At 35.2% G+C, this 19,918-nt stretch overlaps 1 protein-coding gene across 1 annotated transcript in view; it reads left to right on the top strand.

Annotated features, from left to right (window-relative positions):
* LOC138706618 (chromatin assembly factor 1 subunit A-B) overlaps positions 1-3,201 on the top strand; it is a 479,650-nt gene extending 476,449 nt beyond the window's left edge. The window contains exon 6 of the mRNA XM_069836134.1: positions 1,021-3,201. Coding sequence (XP_069692235.1) covers positions 1,021-1,462 — 442 coding nt within the window. The 3' untranslated portion in view covers positions 1,463-3,201. The remainder of the gene's footprint in view (positions 1-1,020) is intronic.
* The last annotated feature ends 16,717 nt before the right edge of the window (positions 3,202-19,918 follow it).

Raw genomic sequence — 19,918 nt, 5'->3', positions numbered from 1 at the left:
ACGTTCCACACACTGCAGTAGATTGACAGAGTACTGTCGCCGCTGGCTGCACTAACTCATCTAACAGTCCTTGTTCATGTCAACACAGCTCGCAGCTCTCGAACGCACCATCGTCACGTGACAGCCAGTGGCGTAGCGTCAATGTAAGCTAAACAGCTCAGCTTCCCCAATTAATAATAATTTCATAATAAACCTGCAGTTTATGAACAAAATTATTTATTAATTTTAATATAATTTATATTTACGCGTTAAATATTGTGTTGCGGCAGCTCAGGATGATTTGTGATGCAGCAGTGAACAATAAGCCTGCACACACCAACTTCCAAGCAGACTGATTTCTTACACTCATTCTTCTGTGTAACCCACCCTGCAGATTTTCCATCTTTTTCTAACTAAACTACCCTGGTCGCAAGGCTCGCAAGAAGCTAGCTTTTACATTGAAAATAATGTAGTTTCCGAGTTATCCCTTTCGTGAGTTGTGTTCAGTTGAAGTGTTAGTGTGCATTGTGGCTGATATAATAAATAATGAGTGAAATAACAGTTCCTGACACCAATTTACTTGAATTTTTAGGACAATTCTATTATCAAGACTGACTTACGAACAAAAGTGCGATTTAAAAAAACAAATGACCGTGTCTATTTGTTAGAGATATGAAATCATATTTTACTACGTACCATTTGAGGTCATGCCTTACTGGTGTTACGAGGTTCCAACCAATCCTCGACTGCTGACTTGACATTGACTACTACACTATTTATTTTAAGACTGTATTTTTGTAATACGTTTTCTCATATGTACAAGAAAAACAACTTGAGTTAGCTTCCCCTGCTCAAAATTTCATGCTACGCCACTGGTGACAGCAGTGTTGCCATAGCCTTTTATCCAACCCTTGTATATTATACAAAACTGTTGTTTTAGGGAGTCTCTTCGTTACGAAATGAAGCAAGGAGGAGCTGATATGTGTTTACGTGGCGGCTAATGAGTATTTTCTTAAAATAAAAGCGTGTCTCTTGTTGCAGATGTGCTCAGAAAATTGTGACGCAACTAGAAACGACGCCACTGCTCAAGAACTCCACCACCACTACTACAACAACCACCTCCACCACAACAACCACGTACTTCCGGTCGCCATTGAAACCTGCCAACAAAGAAGACAAGAAGAAGGGAGAGAAGCGGAGAGAAGACAAGAAGAAGGACGAAAGGAAAGACAAGGATGAGAACTTGGACAATAAAAAGAAGGAGGAGAAGCAGAACAAGAAGTCGGAGAAGAAAGAAGCTAAAGCAGACAAGAAAGAAGAGAAGAAAGAAGTGAAAACGGAAAAAAAGGACAGTAGCAAAACTGACAAGAAAGAAAGTAAAAAAGAAGCGAAGACGGAGAAGAAAGAAAGCAAGAAAGAAGCCAAAGCGGAGAAGAAGAAGGAGAAGAAAGAGGCGAAGGCGGACAAAAAGGAAAAAGATTAATAGCAAAAACCACGACAACTGTTACTGTACATACGTCGCTAGTGCGGTTCATCGTCATCCAATCACTCGTTTCTCCAGAAACACACACACGAAATACTCACATACTGAAAGGTGGAATGCCTAGATGGAGCTCGATCGTCTTTTTTATTTATTTTAATTGTCATGGCAACGGGTTGAAACTTTTTTTAAACAAGCGTCTCTCTTTTTTTTTAACTGCCATGACGACGGGCTTCAACTGTTTTATATTAGTGATTTCGTTTGTTTTTTTTTTTACATTGGTCACAAAATGGTGTCGACTTTACACCCAACATCCATTTTCATCTGTGCAATAAAGTGGATTTCCCTCTGTCACAGAGTTTAAGGCCTAAGGACCCTTCTAAGCAGCAAGCCTAACAGCATTGAAGGTGAAGCGTTCTTTGTCCATTGCAGCTGCTACTCCCTCCCTGTGCCTCTCACATCGAATTCTTAATGCATTTCAACTTCGCTCTGAAATGGCCTGAATCAATATGGAAGGACAAACAAAATGACTTGTTGCTCTTTCTAGTTCAATCTGTATTATTAGTTCGTGGAAGGATACCACCTGACAGGTTGGGATAGGTCTCTTGTCTGGCAGTTCCAAGGTGTACGATCGATATATATAGGAGGAACTCTGCATTTGTCTCTCTGTCATTGTGTATACTCATGAAGAACTTTATAAATCAAAAGCTACATGGGTAAGAAGCGATCGAAGACGGCTGTAACACCTTCTATAGGCTACACGAGAGCTTTGGTTAGCTTTTCTCTTGGTTTTCACATATTCAGTCTTTCTTGTATGGAACCATGTGCACAACGAGAGACACTGAATGCTGAAATATGCATAAGTATGTCAATATTCGCGGTCATATATAAAATGAAAACAAACAGCCTGCAGTGCAAGTGAAGTTAAAGATCCTTACTTAATACATCCATAAGAGAACAAGTTTATGCTTCATTCACAAAATCGTCCTGGTATACGTAAGAATAGCGGAGGAAGCAATTTTACACCGTGGTTGCAAATCTGAATTGTTGTAAGCAATAAGTGATATGAAACTTACACTAAAACAGTTATTACACTAGGAAAAAGCCTGTTCTCTGGATTCTATAGAGAATTCGTCAATGTTTTACTAAAAGTATTGAGTCAGAATAATGTACATAGTAGTTTATTACAATGAAATTAAAAGATGAGTATATTTATTTACGATGAACATTGCTGAAACCTAAGAATGAGAATTTTCGTATTAAAATAAGAAAGAAAAAGATCGAGGCGTGGATTTTTATTATTACGATTTTGTATCAACTTTTTATGGGTACTGTACACCGAAATGAAATTTGAAAATTGTGAAATATTGGACCCGTAATTTTTTTTTCTTTTTTGCGCAGATATTATTTGAAATATACAGGGTGGAAGTGAAACAACCTTGCAAATTTAAAGGGACGATAGGGTACACTGAAATGAATAGAAAACCTTTATTACGTTTTGTGATTAAATGCACGGTTAATTAGAAAATTAAGTTTGAAGTTTCAGCAGTCCGACAACATCGCCGCGAACACACGCTTCTTGTGATACAGATGTAAGAGGTCAACGAACTCGGTAACTCGGTGTGTCTCGCTAGATGAGCTGGCGCTGTGTTGCAACCAACTCTCATCGTGGAGTGGCTTGAATTTAGAGGTTTTTAAAATTAAATTTACACGAAAACCGTTCACAATATTGAAATACGCCAGAGGGATAAATTATTCTTTATTAGTTTTCCTATTGATAACGACAAAAATCACGATCCTACTCGCAATAGTTACCGAATAAGAGGTTGTTTAACATTTTAGAAAAAAAAAAACATTTTTATGAAAAAAAAACTATTAACATTCGACCAATATGATATTATAGTTTTTTGTTACATACAACAAAAGCTATTCGTTCTGAAAATCTACAAGTCTATTTCACTTCCACCCTGTATAGTCTACACACAAATTTTCAGTTCAATTGGTAAATATTTCATAAATATTTAACGTGTGTCCACACCTGTGGAGTAACGGTCAGCGCGTCTGGCGGTGAAACCAGGTGGCCCGGGTTCGAATCCCGGTCGGGGCAAGTTACCTGGTTGAGGTTTTTTCCGGGGTTTTCCCTCAACCCAATACGAGCAAATGCTGGGTAACTTTCGGTGCTGGACCCCGGACTCATTTCACCGGCATTATCACCTTCATTTCATTCAGACGCTAAATAACCTAGATGTTGATACAGCGTCGTAAAATAACCCAATTTAACGTGTTTCATAAAAAATAATTACGATTTTTTAATCTTTTTATAAAAAATTATATTTTAAATCGAAATTTTACTATTATTTCAGTACCGGTACAATATTATTATGAATAATAATTATTGTCACGGAAATTTTAAGTGTGTTCATTAGTTTTCTGTAAAAATATTTACATTCTTTGTAGCTCAGATGCGAAAGAAAAATTTCCTGGAATGTATAAATTACTTTTCTTTTTTTACTCTTTAGAAATCCTACTGAATTTCATACAGTATAGATAGATTTAGGGAACTGTGCAAAAACTTCATACAGTTAGCTCAGAATTTGTGGAAGGACATAAATTTCGAACATAGACAAAAATCTGAAAACTAGAAACCCCTCAAAAAAGTGTTAAACAGCAGAGACGGTAGGGGATTTAAAGGGGCACTGAACAAAAAAAAAGTAAATATTTTTATAATAATATGTTGTAGATAACAGGGAGTTAATGGCAGCACTGAAAACCGCAACTCAAAATATCAAATGGTTCTCAATATATGAGCGAAGGAATTTTGTCCACTGCTGCTGCTGACGTCACACTGCCGCAGAAGTGGCTAGCGTTGTGTAAGCTCGCAGCTGCTAAACACGTTGTTATGAAAAGAAGAGCGGTATTTTTCGCGATTTGGACATAATTGCAGTGAATGTAGTGTGATTAACTAAATCAAAAATGGGCCCGCTTCGGTTCGACACGGCAATGTGACGACACAAGCATTGCCTGTATCCACGTTTAGAGATATGTTACTTGGAAACCATTAGTCGTAGAAAGCTCTAGTTTGCGTCATTGTGTGTATAATTAAATGCATGTTATTTAGAATGTATCATCGCAGACTGTTATTTTTACTTTAGTGCCCATTTAAAGCGAACACACCTTTAAAATGGTTGACAAAACAAGATGTTCTAATGGGGAATGTCTCTGATATTTTGGAGGAGCATTTGCAAGGACTGAGATATTTTCTAAGAGTCAAAACAAAAGAAAAGTTGATACTTTTCGTGAAATTCTGAATTATTTCACTTCAATGTACCCTTAAATCATGACAATGGCATTCTATACGAATAGCTATGCCACAGTACTAGTATGTATGCCTTCGAATAATGTCGTATTTGTTTCAATTTGTAAAGCATATTAGACAGAATGTGTTCTCAGCGGAAGAACTGGAACATGTGACTGAAAACCGAAAGAAAAGATAAGTCAAATCTTTTTTATAAGTGTGGAAAGCTGTAGAATATGACAAACAGGTGTCCACTCTCATGGATCAGGCCATTTCAGATCGTCAGGTTCTATTGTATCCGAGCAACTACTCCATCTGAACAAACACCTTCCATGTGTGACCAATAGCTATACACTTCAACGGCAGCATAAAGACACTTCAGTCATGCGGTGTGTGCAATGAGATGCATTCCGTCACTTTATTTCTCTGTATTTTTAATTGAAAAATTAAGATATTCCTTGAATTGAAATGCTTCATTCATACTTGCCTTGATATAATCATGCACATGGTACACTATGTACAATCCCTGATCTTCAGATTGGCCATTCCCGTGTTATAAAATGGCAACATATAAAAGAGAACAACCGCTAGGATCTCCACTGTCGAAAATGAAACTTTTGGTAACGAACGCTAGATGGAAGTACTGCTTCAAGCTATTACTCCATACAATTCCATCAGGGTTACAACGTGATTTCTTTTACAGTCGCTAGATGGCAGCATAGTGAAATTGATAAACGTAGTTGTCTTGAAAATGTGTTAGGCCGATCAATCTGTTATAATATGTGATCAAGGTTACAATGTGGCTTACATGGTGTAAAATAGCAACTAAAAATTATTGGGACATTGCTCGGAATTGTAGTCTAGGTCTTTTTACTTTATAGCCTAATAGTGAAACCTAAACATTTCCATTCTACAGGGTGATCCGTTTGGGTATGGCTAAAATAAAAACACAGTAAAACATTTACTACTGAACTTTATTTGTTGAAACTTTGTGCATACAACACTGAAAGATGGGAGATTCCTCAGAGCTCAAGATTGCGCACCCTGCACAACTCATAACGGTGATGCAATTCAGCCCATGTCCGTTGTAACATAAGAGGGGTGATTTGTTGAAAAGCTTGAGTAAATTTTACTCTCAGATCATCAGTGTTCCTGGGTTTCTTGAATAGACAATGTCTTTAACAAAACCCCACACGAAGAAATCATGAGGGGTTAGATCTGGGGAGTTTGGTGGCCAAGGCAAAAGATAGCTGCTTCTCTCCAGGATTTTGCCTGCGACCTCCTGCATGTTTTTTAACACAACCTGTTTCTGCAAATGTTCGATATCACAACATTATGGGATCGTATTTAGGTACATGACGCACACCATACTCACGTCGAAATTCCCTTTGAACTCTTTTAACACTCTCAAATTTAGCATACCAAAGAACACATTGTGCCCGCTGTTGATTTTTAGTAGCCATTTTAATCATCTATGATTTCCATTTGTCCTTTCGGATTATGCATTGTTGATTGTCATATATGGATAGTCCGATCTTTTAATCATAATATAACCTGCAAGAAAATTTTCCTACTATCGTAATAGCTTTATAATAATAAATTAATATTATCCATACCCAAACGGATCAAACTGTGTTATTACATATGCTAGTGGGCTTATAGTGATTTTCTAGTTGTCAGGTTGAATTTTCTTTTGCCAGTTTTGTTTCGAATTTCAGTAGTTTACTGACAAATACTACCAACTGGCAGTTACTTTCTATTATGTTGGCGGCATCGATTGTCTTTGAAAAAGGTGCCAACATTCACGAAACGAAATTTACTAGGAAGTATTATTTGAAATTTGAACGTAATTAATAATATTAATATTAATAAATAATACAGTAACAATTTTACTAATAAATGAACAGTAATGAAATTTGTGTCTTGTGATTGGCTACGCAATTAAATTGTAAAAATTAGTCTATCTAAGGATTTTCTATTTCATTTTTTCAAATTCTATTGCAGGCGGAGCCAAAAATATTTCCTTTTCCAAGGGTAACGCCATGTAGCAACATTTTGATTTTTGAAATTTAGAAATTAATACGCAAACACTGTCTGTAAAATCCAGTAGTAACTGAAACGTACTTTCTTCAAAATCTTTATGCTGGTCTTCGGTTTTAAAGAAAGCACGAAACTATAAACCTGATGAAACTGCCATGTCATCTGTAAGCAATAATATCACGAATTCAGAATGACATGGATTTGGTTGCACATGCAGTCTACCCCCCCCCCTCCCCAAAAGGAGGCCGTGCTCAAATAATAGTAAAAATAAGAAATATTGTCAATTCCCGTGTAGATATTTCGTTAAGAAAAAAGGATCGAGCATATTGAGCTATTCCTTTAAATGGCCAGTTTCCATAGAAACGTCTACCTACCACATAGCTTGTACAATGTACTAGGCAAGGCCCATAAAGCCAATGCTTTTTTCTTAACGTGGAATCCTATATAGTATTCATACATTTATTTTATACGCTGAAAATAAAAACATTTACTTATACAGCGGATTAATGGACATTAGGACTAAGTTTTGAAATTTATACAATTTTAATCATATTTCTTTTATTTATTATTTGTTAGACGGAATACGAATATATTTTCAGCTCAATCGAAGTTAATATAACGTAATGTTAAATAAAGCGTTAATATTTTTTACTTCAGATTGTACACTTGATCTCAAACATACAAAAAAATCCTAGCCTTTTAATAAGGGCCTAGTAATTGAATAAAGACTGGGGAACGGATTATTATACACTGAAAGGTAGAGATGATGTTTCAAATAGGCTTCTTGATTGTTTATATATACATAACAGTTGCCAAGACAGATAAAATTTCAGTCTGGTATGAACAACTGTGGAGTTTCAAGGCTGCTTGACGTTCGAGAGTTGCCACTCCCGTTGTCTTGAAAGTTCGCTTGATTCACTCAACAAGCAGTCAACGACATAGGCAATATTGTCGTGCGGGTTTCCGGCTTTGCGGGGGCTGTTACTCTTGCTTTCTCGATCGTCGTTCAACTCTAATGGACACGTACCAATATTTTCATTGAATTTGGTGAAAACTGCAAGCGTATGGAGCATTTTGAATGAAAAAATTTAGTTTCGAGAAAGAGACAAATTTGTGAAAATGGATGTAATACTAAGGCATGGAGCAGGACTGTATAAAAATCGCTTCTGGATCTAAAAAACAATCGAATGATATTATCAACTTTCCAAGTATTCAAGGAATATTTTTCGTAAAACAAACGGAAATTGATTTTTTAACTCAGTCCTAGTGGTCTTAAGACACCAGCTTTTCTTGTACATTCCTGGTATTATTACAATTTTTTTTATTCTGCCGATCTATCCTGCTCTTTTTTTTGTAAACTGAAATATTCAGATCTGCGGGCTAATATTGAAGCATTCTTCTTTTGTCACAAAATCTGGAAACACGAGATCCAGTCAGCTCCGAACTCTCCTACAACAACTATTTTCATATTTTCATCTGCAACGAAGTACAGAACATTGTTTTTTTAAGTAAATATGCATTTCATTGTAAATAATTTCAAGATTTATCTAAAGATTTACATTAATGGTTAATTCGTATTACTGACACACTAATCTTCACAGATTCTTCTCAGCTGCACTCAAAGCATAGCCTGACGTGTCTTTATGCTGTGGAAACAACTTTTCAGCTTTTCAGATATGATTATAAGAATGTTACAAACATGAGAATCAAACTTTTTTTAGTCAGTTTTGACATTCTTGCTTTATATATATCATTCCTTAGAACAGGGTTTCCCAATCTAGCATATATCCTTCTTGTGAATTAAGGACATTGAAGGACTGTTGCATTATGCGAGAATTTTTTTTTTATAAATCTGCACCGTTTTATGATCGTGAAATTTTACACGATTATGTGCTTATTCCACCTCTATAGCAGAAGTTAAATCCTATTTTCCCCATTCTCTGTCTGTTTGTAACCCAAGAAAGTGGTTCACGTTTTATACAATATTTATACTAACATCTCGGATTGGAAGCCACTCCAATGGGTAACAACAGAGCAAAAATGTTGAAGAAAATTCCTCTTACCACTAACTGTTTTGGGTAGTTTTCATGATCTCCCAGTCTTTTTGATCTCTTTTTCTACACTCCTTCTTTAAACTATTTTAAATCTCGAATAATTTCAATGGAAAGATTGTTCCGCTACCGGGTATCGATCCCGGGACCTCTGGTTGAACGTACCAGCGCTCTACCAACTGAGCTACCCAGAAACTCCACCCGACATCGTTTCAATTTTTCCTCTTATATCCACACAACTCGAGTGGGCTGACAAGACGCCAGAGACCTAAATCTAGTGCACACAAACTCTGTGTGACTTGGAATTGTGGTTTTCTGTTAACTTTCCTACAGTATTGGCCCATTCACAGTGAAAATTAAACATAACGTGAGCGTTAACTTAAGAATGTAAACGTTACGGTAAAATCACATCATTCATGATGAGAACATAAACATAACCGCAAAGATACTTGGTAACCATGGAAACATAACAACGACGCCATTTCTTCATATTCTGTTGTATACTTCAGCGCTCTACAGTTCTACAGTTGTGGATATAAAAGGAAAAATTGAGACGGTCTCGGGTGGAGTTCCTGAGTAGCTCAGTTGGCAGAGCGCTGGTACGTTGAACCAGAGGTCCCGGGATCGATACCCGGCCCCCGAACAATTTTTTCCCTTGAAATTATTCAAGTTTGCTTCACAGGAAGCTTTACCTGAAAAACTAGACGTGCATATTTTAATTCTTATTATTTGTTACATTTTATTTTATAATTCACTACGTCCTCAACAGAATCTTCTTTTCGTCTGAATTTTGAAATCCATTCCACTCTTTACTTTATTTCTATATATCTTACAAGCTCTTTTACGGCATGAAAATTCTTAAATTAGTGTTCCCATCTAGAAAATTCTTTTCATCTTTTCAAAATTCAGTTATCATAAGTTAAATTATTTTAAGTTGAAGATAATACTGTCTTACTTAACTTTATTCCATTTAGCCTATCTAAAACAGACACTTTGTGATGAGTTTAATGTAACCCATACAAAATATTGAAATTATATAAGTAAAGGTAAGAATTTATCCACAGAGACTGCAAGGTTAGATATGCATAGAGTGTTCGTTGTTGAAAAAGAGAGTGAGCGTAGCTAGCAATGCAGGTGCATGTTACGGAACTCTGCCGTGGTATACGCTTTATGTGGTTAACCAATCAACGAATCGCAGTGCAATGTAAACAAACCAATTGCAGGAGCACAACGCTGAACCCTACGCACGAGAAACGTATCCCCATTCAATTGCTACGATACAGAACGCATTTCAGTTGTAACCTGGCCATACCTGAGGCTTCACGTCATTCATGACGTAACGACAGTCTAAGCACAACTAACCTAATATCCTCTTGTTGTGGTATAAATTCCTACTTTTAATGAAATTACCGTATTTACCCGAATATAAGACGAGGATTTTTTTCCCCCAATTTTTGCGTTCTCAAAAATAAGAGGGTCATCTTAAATTCGCTTATGAAGAAAAAGTATACAAGTTGTCTTTTTTATGTTGTACAGTACACTAAATAACGCCACAGGCGTGGTTGTTTCTCCTGTGGTGATTTTGTTCACAATAGTATTGATTTGCGTGTTATATGAGAAAAAACATTCCAAATGTATATCGCGCTTCAACTTCAACCCCAAAAAGCCATTTAGTTCGTGTACATAGTTTTTAATATAATATTTAGACTGTTGGGTCCTACAGGAATAGAAATTTCATTCATCAAGAGGATCTATTTATTCTACAGACGTAAGTAAACTTTAAATGTTCTATGTTCTACAACCATGGATTAATTGTCTGTAAATTCATTTTAAAAAATGCCTTAAAACTCAATCCATCGGAATCAATTGGAAAACTATGGGTCGTCTTAAATTCGAGATAGTCTTATATTCGGGTAAATACGTTAATAGTGACGTATTTTGCAATGGTGAACTTATTTCGGCATTCCTTTGAGAATTAGTTAACTATCTCCTACATGGATATTGTAGTTCGAAAGTTTCATACACTACAATACAACTATATTATTACGTAAACATTTTGTAATTGTCTGCCTCTATTATGTTAGGCCACAATTATAAAATTCTAAGCTAAAGAAACATTTATCCGTGTTGCTATAGCAACTGGTTATTTATTATGAGGTTATATATTTCTTGTTTTCTCATAAAGAGTATTTATTTAACTTCTAAAATTCGGTCTAAATTGTTTTACTCTGGAGATATTGGAAAGAAGTGAAATCTCCAGAAAATTATATTCCTCTGTCTCCGTGAAATAGTGTTCTGTACAAGATAGGTTATTAGGAACGTCTTACGATCATATTCGACTGTGTTCCTGATTCAATAATTTCAGTCAGAGATCTTTTCTCTTATTCACTAACTGATGTTAAATATCTTTGCCCTTGATGGATTGATATTCTGTACAGAAGTTTTGTTGCTGTTATGTTACATGGAGGGCAGTACGAGATGGTGAATGTATGTATTTGAAGCGATTTCTCGTTCATAAAAAAATTCACTAGTTTTTCAGTTATTTATATTTAATTAAAGGTTTTAGTGGTGGTATTCTTTGAAAAAAAAAATACAAAAATAAAGTTCAATCTGCTTAATGTTTTTTTTTTTTTTTTTACAATTATGCCGTTACACTTAAATGTTTCAATATGAGTGAGCTATTCCACAACAAAAGTGAGAATACAGATTTCTGTTACAGCGCTAAAAATCTGTCAATTCGCCATAACTGAAGTATTTTTCTTTATTTCAGAAACTATTAAAATATTCCAATTTTTGTATAGTATTTTATTTGCTCTGTAGATGTGAATGATGTGTGGATTTTTGGGTTAGCTCACCCCTATGTGCAACAATTATTTTCTACTACTGCATTTATGGAGCGGCAATGTTACTAGTTGTGTGCATTTTTGGGAAACCCTGCTGTAGTCTATGGCGAGACTTGAGTTAAAGTATGTAGGAAAGAAAAAAAATTATAGTAGAGCAATGCCTGTTCAGTGGGTTCAGGATGCTGCCACTAGGTGCGCTAGCTACTGTTCACAACATTGTGGTAGGCCTAAAAATTTAGTACAAGAGAGTATAGCCATGTGCTATGTCGTAAAATCAAAATACACTATTACTGCACTCCTATGACAGACAGACATACAGACGGACTGACTGACTTCTTCTGCTGGGGTGGAGAGTGCATAGATCCCATGATCCTTTGCTTGAGTGCATTGACCCCATGATCGTTACCTGGAATATTATTTTTTATGCATTAGCTGAAACAATGTTGTGAAATGTCTGTTACCTCACTTTAACACAAGATTTCCCTTGGTAAAAATAGTTGCACTCACTAATTCTATGCAGATTCCACCCTAAATATGTATCACATATAACTTACAAGACTTCAGTTGAGGTCAAACAGATGTCAATTGTTTCTACAGACTCTCTCTTGTTTTTTTTTTTTTTTTTTTTTTCAGAGAAATCAGCTAAAAGGCACAATGAATTTGATATGCAGTGATGTTAGTGGCCATCATTTCGAAGTTGGCAAGCGTGTGAAAAGTCTTATGTCTTCCAGTGTGAGGAGATGTTCATAGCTCTTGTACTCTGAAAATAGGATTGGTTAACATTACAAGCTAGACTTTCATGGTAAGCTAATAACCAAATGAAATGTCACACTTAGTGTGTGAAAAGTTTTGTTACAGTGTCAACATTTTTTTCTTCACTAAGGGAAATTATTTTGATATGAATTGATACTATTGATGTTGCACTGTTCTTGTTACTATGTTTACTTTATATTTTAATTATTCTGCAAAATACAGGAATTTTCCAAAAACCAGCACACTTTTGAAATCCCTGAAACTGTTCAAATTAAAGTTTACATCGGAATAGAAACACCACTTCATTCAAACAAAAAGATGACAGCTTATTTGTGGAAAAAGCTGCAATACAAAATTGATATTTAATATGACAGTTATTTGTTTTTCACATGTTAAGATCATCCAGAATGTACAGAGATTAAAAATCCCACACCTCAAACCATTCAGAGTTCTATATATTTTCAGGGCGTTGGCAGATTAACAGTAAGAATTGCTTCTGCAGAAATAAATCGTTATTTCGAAGAAGTATGTTTTTGTAAAGAAAGCTGACAAGACTAGCTTGGCTATATTCATTTGTTACATTTCGAAATAAACGTTGTCTAAGAAACAGAAATGAAACAATTGAAGAAGCGTCTTGGCATTAAACTCTGTTATTCTGTGAATAAAATAGTGTTCTCATTTTTATGTAAATCTTAATTTTTGACGGAATTTAATCGATTTCAAAATGTGTTCTGGTTTTTGAATATCGATATACCTTAAAATACATTAGAAGTACATACGCGTTACACGAAATAAAATAAAATCTAAAATAATTTATTTATTATTGAATACATTTTACTCATTTAATATGTGAATACAGGCAGTGCATTCAAAACGATAAGCTATCATAGAATACCGAGCAAGAAAACATGTCTATGTTGTATCTGTTATCAAAATTTCTTTACTAGTGAAACAGTTGTGTTGAAATGTATCACATGTTCAGATTATTAGAAGTTTATTTTTATAATCCTGTACATAATTTATGTGTTTCTGTGTAGGGTGGATAGGAGATATCTAATTTTTGTATTTGATTATTTGTGTTGAAGTGTATAATATCAGTTTCATGCCACCAGCGTTTTCATGGTGTGGCAAGCAGGTTGAGATCAGGAAGAATTTGAATCCTGCTTTGATTAATTACTTAGTTGGAATTTTTCCTAATGTTTTCCCTAACTGTAAGGAGAATGTCATGTAATCTCATGGCAAAACTCGGACTCATAAAATACTAACTCGCCATCTCTGATGTTAGATAACCGCATGATTGATTTATCACCGTTAAATAACGATTTAAAAAAAAGTTCGCTTCTCTTTAATAGTTTCATTTGAAAGTGAAACCTGTATTTGCACCTCTATTACGACAAAGATCCTTCCTAGATCATATCACATACAGAATGCTTAAGCTGAAGAATGTTAAATCTAGTAAATGATTAGTTAAACTCATTCTCTTGAATAAAACTTACTATAGCAGCAATTTAATTGAAGCGAATAACTCTAGAAAGTTGAAGGTATATTTGACCATTCCAGAGTCGACGGCAATTCGGAAGGCGGTTGTCTGCTAGCGTTTGCGTCGAGAGAGACAGATAGAGAGAGCAAGGCAGCGTACAACATTGCCACATCGTACTTCACGAGCACGTGCAATACAAATAGCGCAGGAGAGAATTTAACAATAATGACCTTAGCCGTTGATTACTGTAAGCATGACACCAAACAAACCCTCTTTCCTTCACTAACAATATTCTTTGCACGTTTCTCAATCCCACACCACATGCTTCTGCAGTTGTTTCTTGCACGTTGGCAACGTTGCTGCCAGCATCAAGATGGCCGGCAGCGTTCTGCTCGTTAACGTTTTTAAAATAATTATACACCTTAAACACTATTTTCCGCGCCTGCCTGTGTAATACTTGTCTTTTTACAGTCTCTTCCACCATTTATTTACCTTACACACACACAGTAAATGTTAGTTTTATTTATTCAATGTATTGAAACACTCACACGTGAACAAACGAACTCGGGAAGTGCTGTTGTTATAGACTGATTCTGATTGGTTCTACTGTACAAGCTTGTGACGTCACATACCAGAAATGCTACGGCGCATATAGAAGCTAACCTCCTTCCGAAACGCCGTCTAGTGTAATAGAATTCTGTTTCGGCCTTGAAATAAGGAAGGTTCCTATTGTACAAGGAGCTTTGAAAAGAATGCAATAATACATTTTTATTGGATAGGGTGTACAGGTGTATAAGTTTGTGGAATTTTTCTACATTCAGTGATGATAAAAATCATGTATAACAGAGGAATAATGTAATTTTAAGACCAAGTCGTATTTAAGGGGCAGATTCGCTATTTTTTTTACATAGTACGTTTGTGTAAGTTTATATCAATTCCAATGTAAATAAATAATATTTCTGGCGGATCTATTATACCGTGTGTTTTTGTAGGTATGGGACATAGGATTTAACTTTCCCATGAGAAACCTATGTATAAAAACAATGAAGAAATAACTCAATCCGTGGGCCATATTTATAAATTATCAAACCTGGACACTTTGTAAAACAAGAGAATATTGTTTGGCTTTGACTTAGTAACCATAAATGATGTTCTTTGTTTTACAAATTTCAAAGCTTCTAAACATAGTCCATTGATTAGGTCAAATCTCCATTGTTTTTATACAGGGTGGGTCAAATAAACGGGACACCTTCAAAAGTAGTGAAATAAAACTTTAGATATTGTACTAAATTAACTTTTATTATATGAAAATATAGAATATAGTATGTCATTTGTATGTAACCACCAATTCTTGAAAATGACATCCTTCAAATCCCCCTACCAACATGCATACATACTTGTAGTCGCTCTTTCAAGTTTATGATCACACTTTGCAACATTTCGACTGTGATATTCGAAATTTCTTGACGAATTGCTGCCTTCAGTGTTCAATGTTTCGCGGTTTGTTTGCGTATACCTTATTTTTTAATGTAGATACCTCCATAAAAAGAAATCACATGCACTTAAATCGGGGGAACGTGCAGGCCATGGAATGTCTACATTCCTTGATATGACATTATTCCCAAACAAATTTCGCATTTCCTCATAGACATGGCTGCATTATGTGCTGTTGAACCATCTTGCTGAAACCAAGTTGATCTGTTGATAAGAAAATTTCTTCTTCTCAATCGACCACTTAAAAAATTTTAAATCATTATCACATAATGAGATGCACGACTATTGACATTCTCAAAGAAATATGGCCTGTTTCTTCCAAATTGTGAACTCAGGTTTTAATGGCATGTAAAGAGAGCATAGGATCTTGACAACGGAGTTGAAAGTTGCCATAAAACTCCCTACGAGCAACTTCTGCGCATTGACCATTTAGATTATAAGATTTTACAGAAAATCCTCGTTGCTCACCAGTCGAATGCTGCATGTTTAAAAATTGCAACAATCAGACTAAACAATAGCAATGAATCTCAATTTACTAAAATAATCCATGTACTACCAAAAAACAAAATTAGCTGAAGGTTACTTATGAACCAGCCACTAGATAAAATTGTTCAAAATACATTGAAAATGCCTAGGATTTATAGTATGGAATATTAGTGGAAATTGGATATGATCACTGGGAGAGCTATATGACCACGTAGCCCTTCCCAAACATGTCCATATTTCCTGAATGTGACGAGGTTTTCAGTGTCGCCAACACCTCTGACATAATACTACACATCTAATCTAACCTAACCTAACCTAACCTCTCACAAAATACTATACACCTAATCAAACCTAACCTAACCTGTCACATAATATACACCTAATCTAACGTAACCTATCACATAATACCAAATACCTTACTATAATAATACCGGACAGCTCTATACTAGCAGCATTGGCGTGAGTGCGAAATATCGCGGACCTGACATCTAGCGGAGCGGGATGGAACTACGTCCACATATACAAATATTAACATTGCGGATTCCGGCTATTGTTTAAAACGTGAGTTACTAATGTGGAATAATATATGAAACACTTAAGAAATGTTGAATAATATTTAATGTAAAATTATTATCTTATATCAATGCTGCATATTATGGGAAATATTGCAGACTTTATATTACTTTCCGTAATTCATTGTTAAATACTTTTTCTTTGGTTTAGTGAGACAAAATCAATTCTGTCATTAGGAATGAATTTACAATAACGCTTTATATACGCATTGCTGACAACTGCAAAGATAAAATTGATAGTAATCTGATACTTGCAATAAGTAGTAAAGCCATGTGGACAACAATAAAACTAAATTTGATAAAACCTTAAACTTTTCAATACATGTTAACTTCTATTAATTTATTAGGTCTAAATAATAAAGCTAATTTGTATTTTTCTATCAACACAAAGACGAAGGAATTAAGCCTACTGAAGAATGATGTTGACTCACGTTTTATGATCCCTCGGAAAACGAAAATACGATTTGGAGCAATTTGTAATGCTGTAATTTTGTAGCAATTATAAACAGCACGTATACACCCTGCCATTTTAACACTAGTACTAATCCATAAAACTATTAACTAGCCCAGCAACAATATACATTGCAGTTGATTACAGCTTGTTTCGCGAGTATCACCACACCGGCCGCCTAGGTAGCAGCACCAGCGTCGTTCGCGCGTAAAACTGCTAGGTGCCCGGTATTATTATAGTAAGGTATTTGATAATACTACACACCTGTAGTAACATTCCTCACGTTTAGTATAATTTCGTTTGCATATATTGCCCTCCCTGCTAGGCACCGTGTTGGATGTCATCTAGTGGAAGTGGATCGTGATTGCAGGGAGAAAATATGGCGACTTTCATAGCTATATTTAGTTCTTTTATTGTCTTTTGTGAAATAATAAATGAGTTAATGTAGTGACAGTTCCATAAGTTCCGTGAAATAAGAATTGAAATATGTTGTGGCTGTGATAAAAGTGTTAAAAATTGATTTATAGCGCCACATTGACAATGATGTAGTATTCGTTACATTTGCGAGCGGATGTAGTTACATTGGCGGGTGGATGCTCTACCTTGTCCCAAAATTAAAATCTCTTGTTATTTTTGGCCCACCTTGTACATACCGTAAATTTCTTATGGCAATGTTAAATCCCTATATTCTGTATCAGAAAAACAGACTGTATAAGCATTAGAAGACGCTTGAGAAAAGTTACAGTCCATTATACACACATTGTAGCGATTCATAAATATCTGAATTTGGAAATACAATTTTATTCCAGCACACACCAGTCTACAAGGCCTTTCTCCATTTGTTTAAGAGTGCGTAATTAGGTTCTGCAAGTGCTTGAAAAACTGTAATTGTTTTTAAATTTTGTTGGATATGAAATATTTTGAAGATAGCAAAGAAGTTCCAAAAAATTTCTCAGTTTTTATCTATGATTTTTTTTTTTCAGAACTGACAGATTTTACAATCTGAAAATCTGTCTTTTGAAATATCATTCAAATAGTGGTAGGGATGTATTATGCACTACCACAGATCTCTGCTGTAGAATAATTAATTACTCGACAAAAAATTTAATTTATGACGTAAGTTGAATGTTGTTATAGCTGTTAACTAGTGTGACAAACATGTTTTCTTGTAAAAATGTATTTTACATCTTGATTACACAACTTTTAACACTGTATCACTTCGGAATATGTATTATAAGACTTTCTTGTGTTAAATTCTAACATATCTTGTTTACATGATTCGACCTTTTATGGGTCACCCTCAGAACTGGTCGTTGTTGGTCTTGGTGCCTGTTGTTTTGTTTCCTGTGAGGATGTGTTCGTGTGGTGTAATGTAGAGTCAAAGAGTGTGTGTGTTCTGAAATTGAGTTGTGTGTTGAGAATTTCGTTGGGGTGTGTTTTCGTGTGTCTGTATATTTCATATTTTTCTAGTGTGTTTAGTTTCTGGCTTTTTGGTTGGATGTGTAGTATTTCCATTTCTGTGTTGATGTCTTTGTGGGTGTGGATACAATCCTAACATAACAGACAACATAATATGTAAGACAAAACATAATTACAAAAAAACATAAGAATGCAACACAAACACAAGAACACAAAAAATACATCACACTAACATTTGAAAACAAAAACACACATAAAATTGCAACCTCATTCAAGAAATTAAACTACAACATCGCAGACAGAACAAATAACACTCTACAAAAACATCTCAACACACAAACAACACAAACAAACAAATACAACCACACAGGCGTATACAAACTCAAATGTAACACCTGCAACAACTTCTACATGGGACAGACAGGCAGATCGTTTTAAACACGGTTCAAAGAACACATCACAGCCATAACAAAATTACAAAACACCTCCACATATGCAGAACACATCACAAATACCAACCACACCTACAGAGACATCAACACAGACATGGAAATACTGCACACCCAACCAAAAAGCCAGAAACTCAACACACTAGAACAATACGAAATATACAGACACACAAAAACGCACCCCAACGAAATTCTCAACACATAACTCAATTTCAGAACACACACTCTTTGACTCTACATTACACCACACGAACACACCCTCACAGGAAACAAAACAAGAGGCACCAAGATCAACAACGACCAGTTCTGAGGATGACCCATAAATAGGTCGAAACATGTAAACGAGGTACGTTGGAGTTTAACACAGGAAAGTCTTATCATACATATTCCAAAATGTGTTTATTTACCTCCCAGTTTGTTTACTTGTACATTTTAAAAGCACATTAATTACACTCTTTGCTCCTAAAAAAAAAAGAACATATCAATGTATAATTTGGAGACAAAGAAAAAAAAAAGAGAGAATTTTTCCGAGTTGAAAGATTTAAAAGAAGAAATCTTCGAGATGCATTGCCGTAAAACTAGCAGACAATAGATGTAATGTTGACCAAGTGGAGTGGGATGAAGTTAGAAATGAGAGCTGCAGGAGTAAGATAGTTGTGAATATATGTGACTGAATTTCTGCAGGCATCCTGGACCCACATCACACTTTAAAATATTGTATATTACAACTTATTTGCAGGGCAGCGAGTATGATTTTTAAAGAAGCTATTTTTAAGAAGAAGCTTATTTTACTAGTCATGGTGCTATTTTTAATATACATAGTGCAGTCTAGAACATTTCACATAGCCGTCATATGGTCTGTCGAGATATTGTGGCACTGATGATTGACTTTGAGCTAACAAGAATTCTCTTGATACATTTGTTTCGTAAACAGTCGTCTTATATCGACCATTGAAAAGAATTTATAATTCAGCAGGGTTTGAAATTGTTTGCAGAATGAAGCATTTTATCAAATATACAAAACAAAATATTGTATTCAAATTACTTTGACTTAGTACTCCTGATACTGATACTACTACAATCTTCTTTAATAATCTAGATCTGTAACTACCTTGAAGTAGTGAAC

The sequence above is a fragment of the Periplaneta americana genome, chromosome 9, assembly GCF_040183065.1.
Source record: "Periplaneta americana isolate PAMFEO1 chromosome 9, P.americana_PAMFEO1_priV1, whole genome shotgun sequence".
NCBI classification, from domain to species: Eukaryota; Metazoa; Arthropoda; class Insecta; order Blattodea; family Blattidae; genus Periplaneta; species Periplaneta americana.
This window is presented reverse-complemented; position numbering and strand designations above follow the sequence as displayed.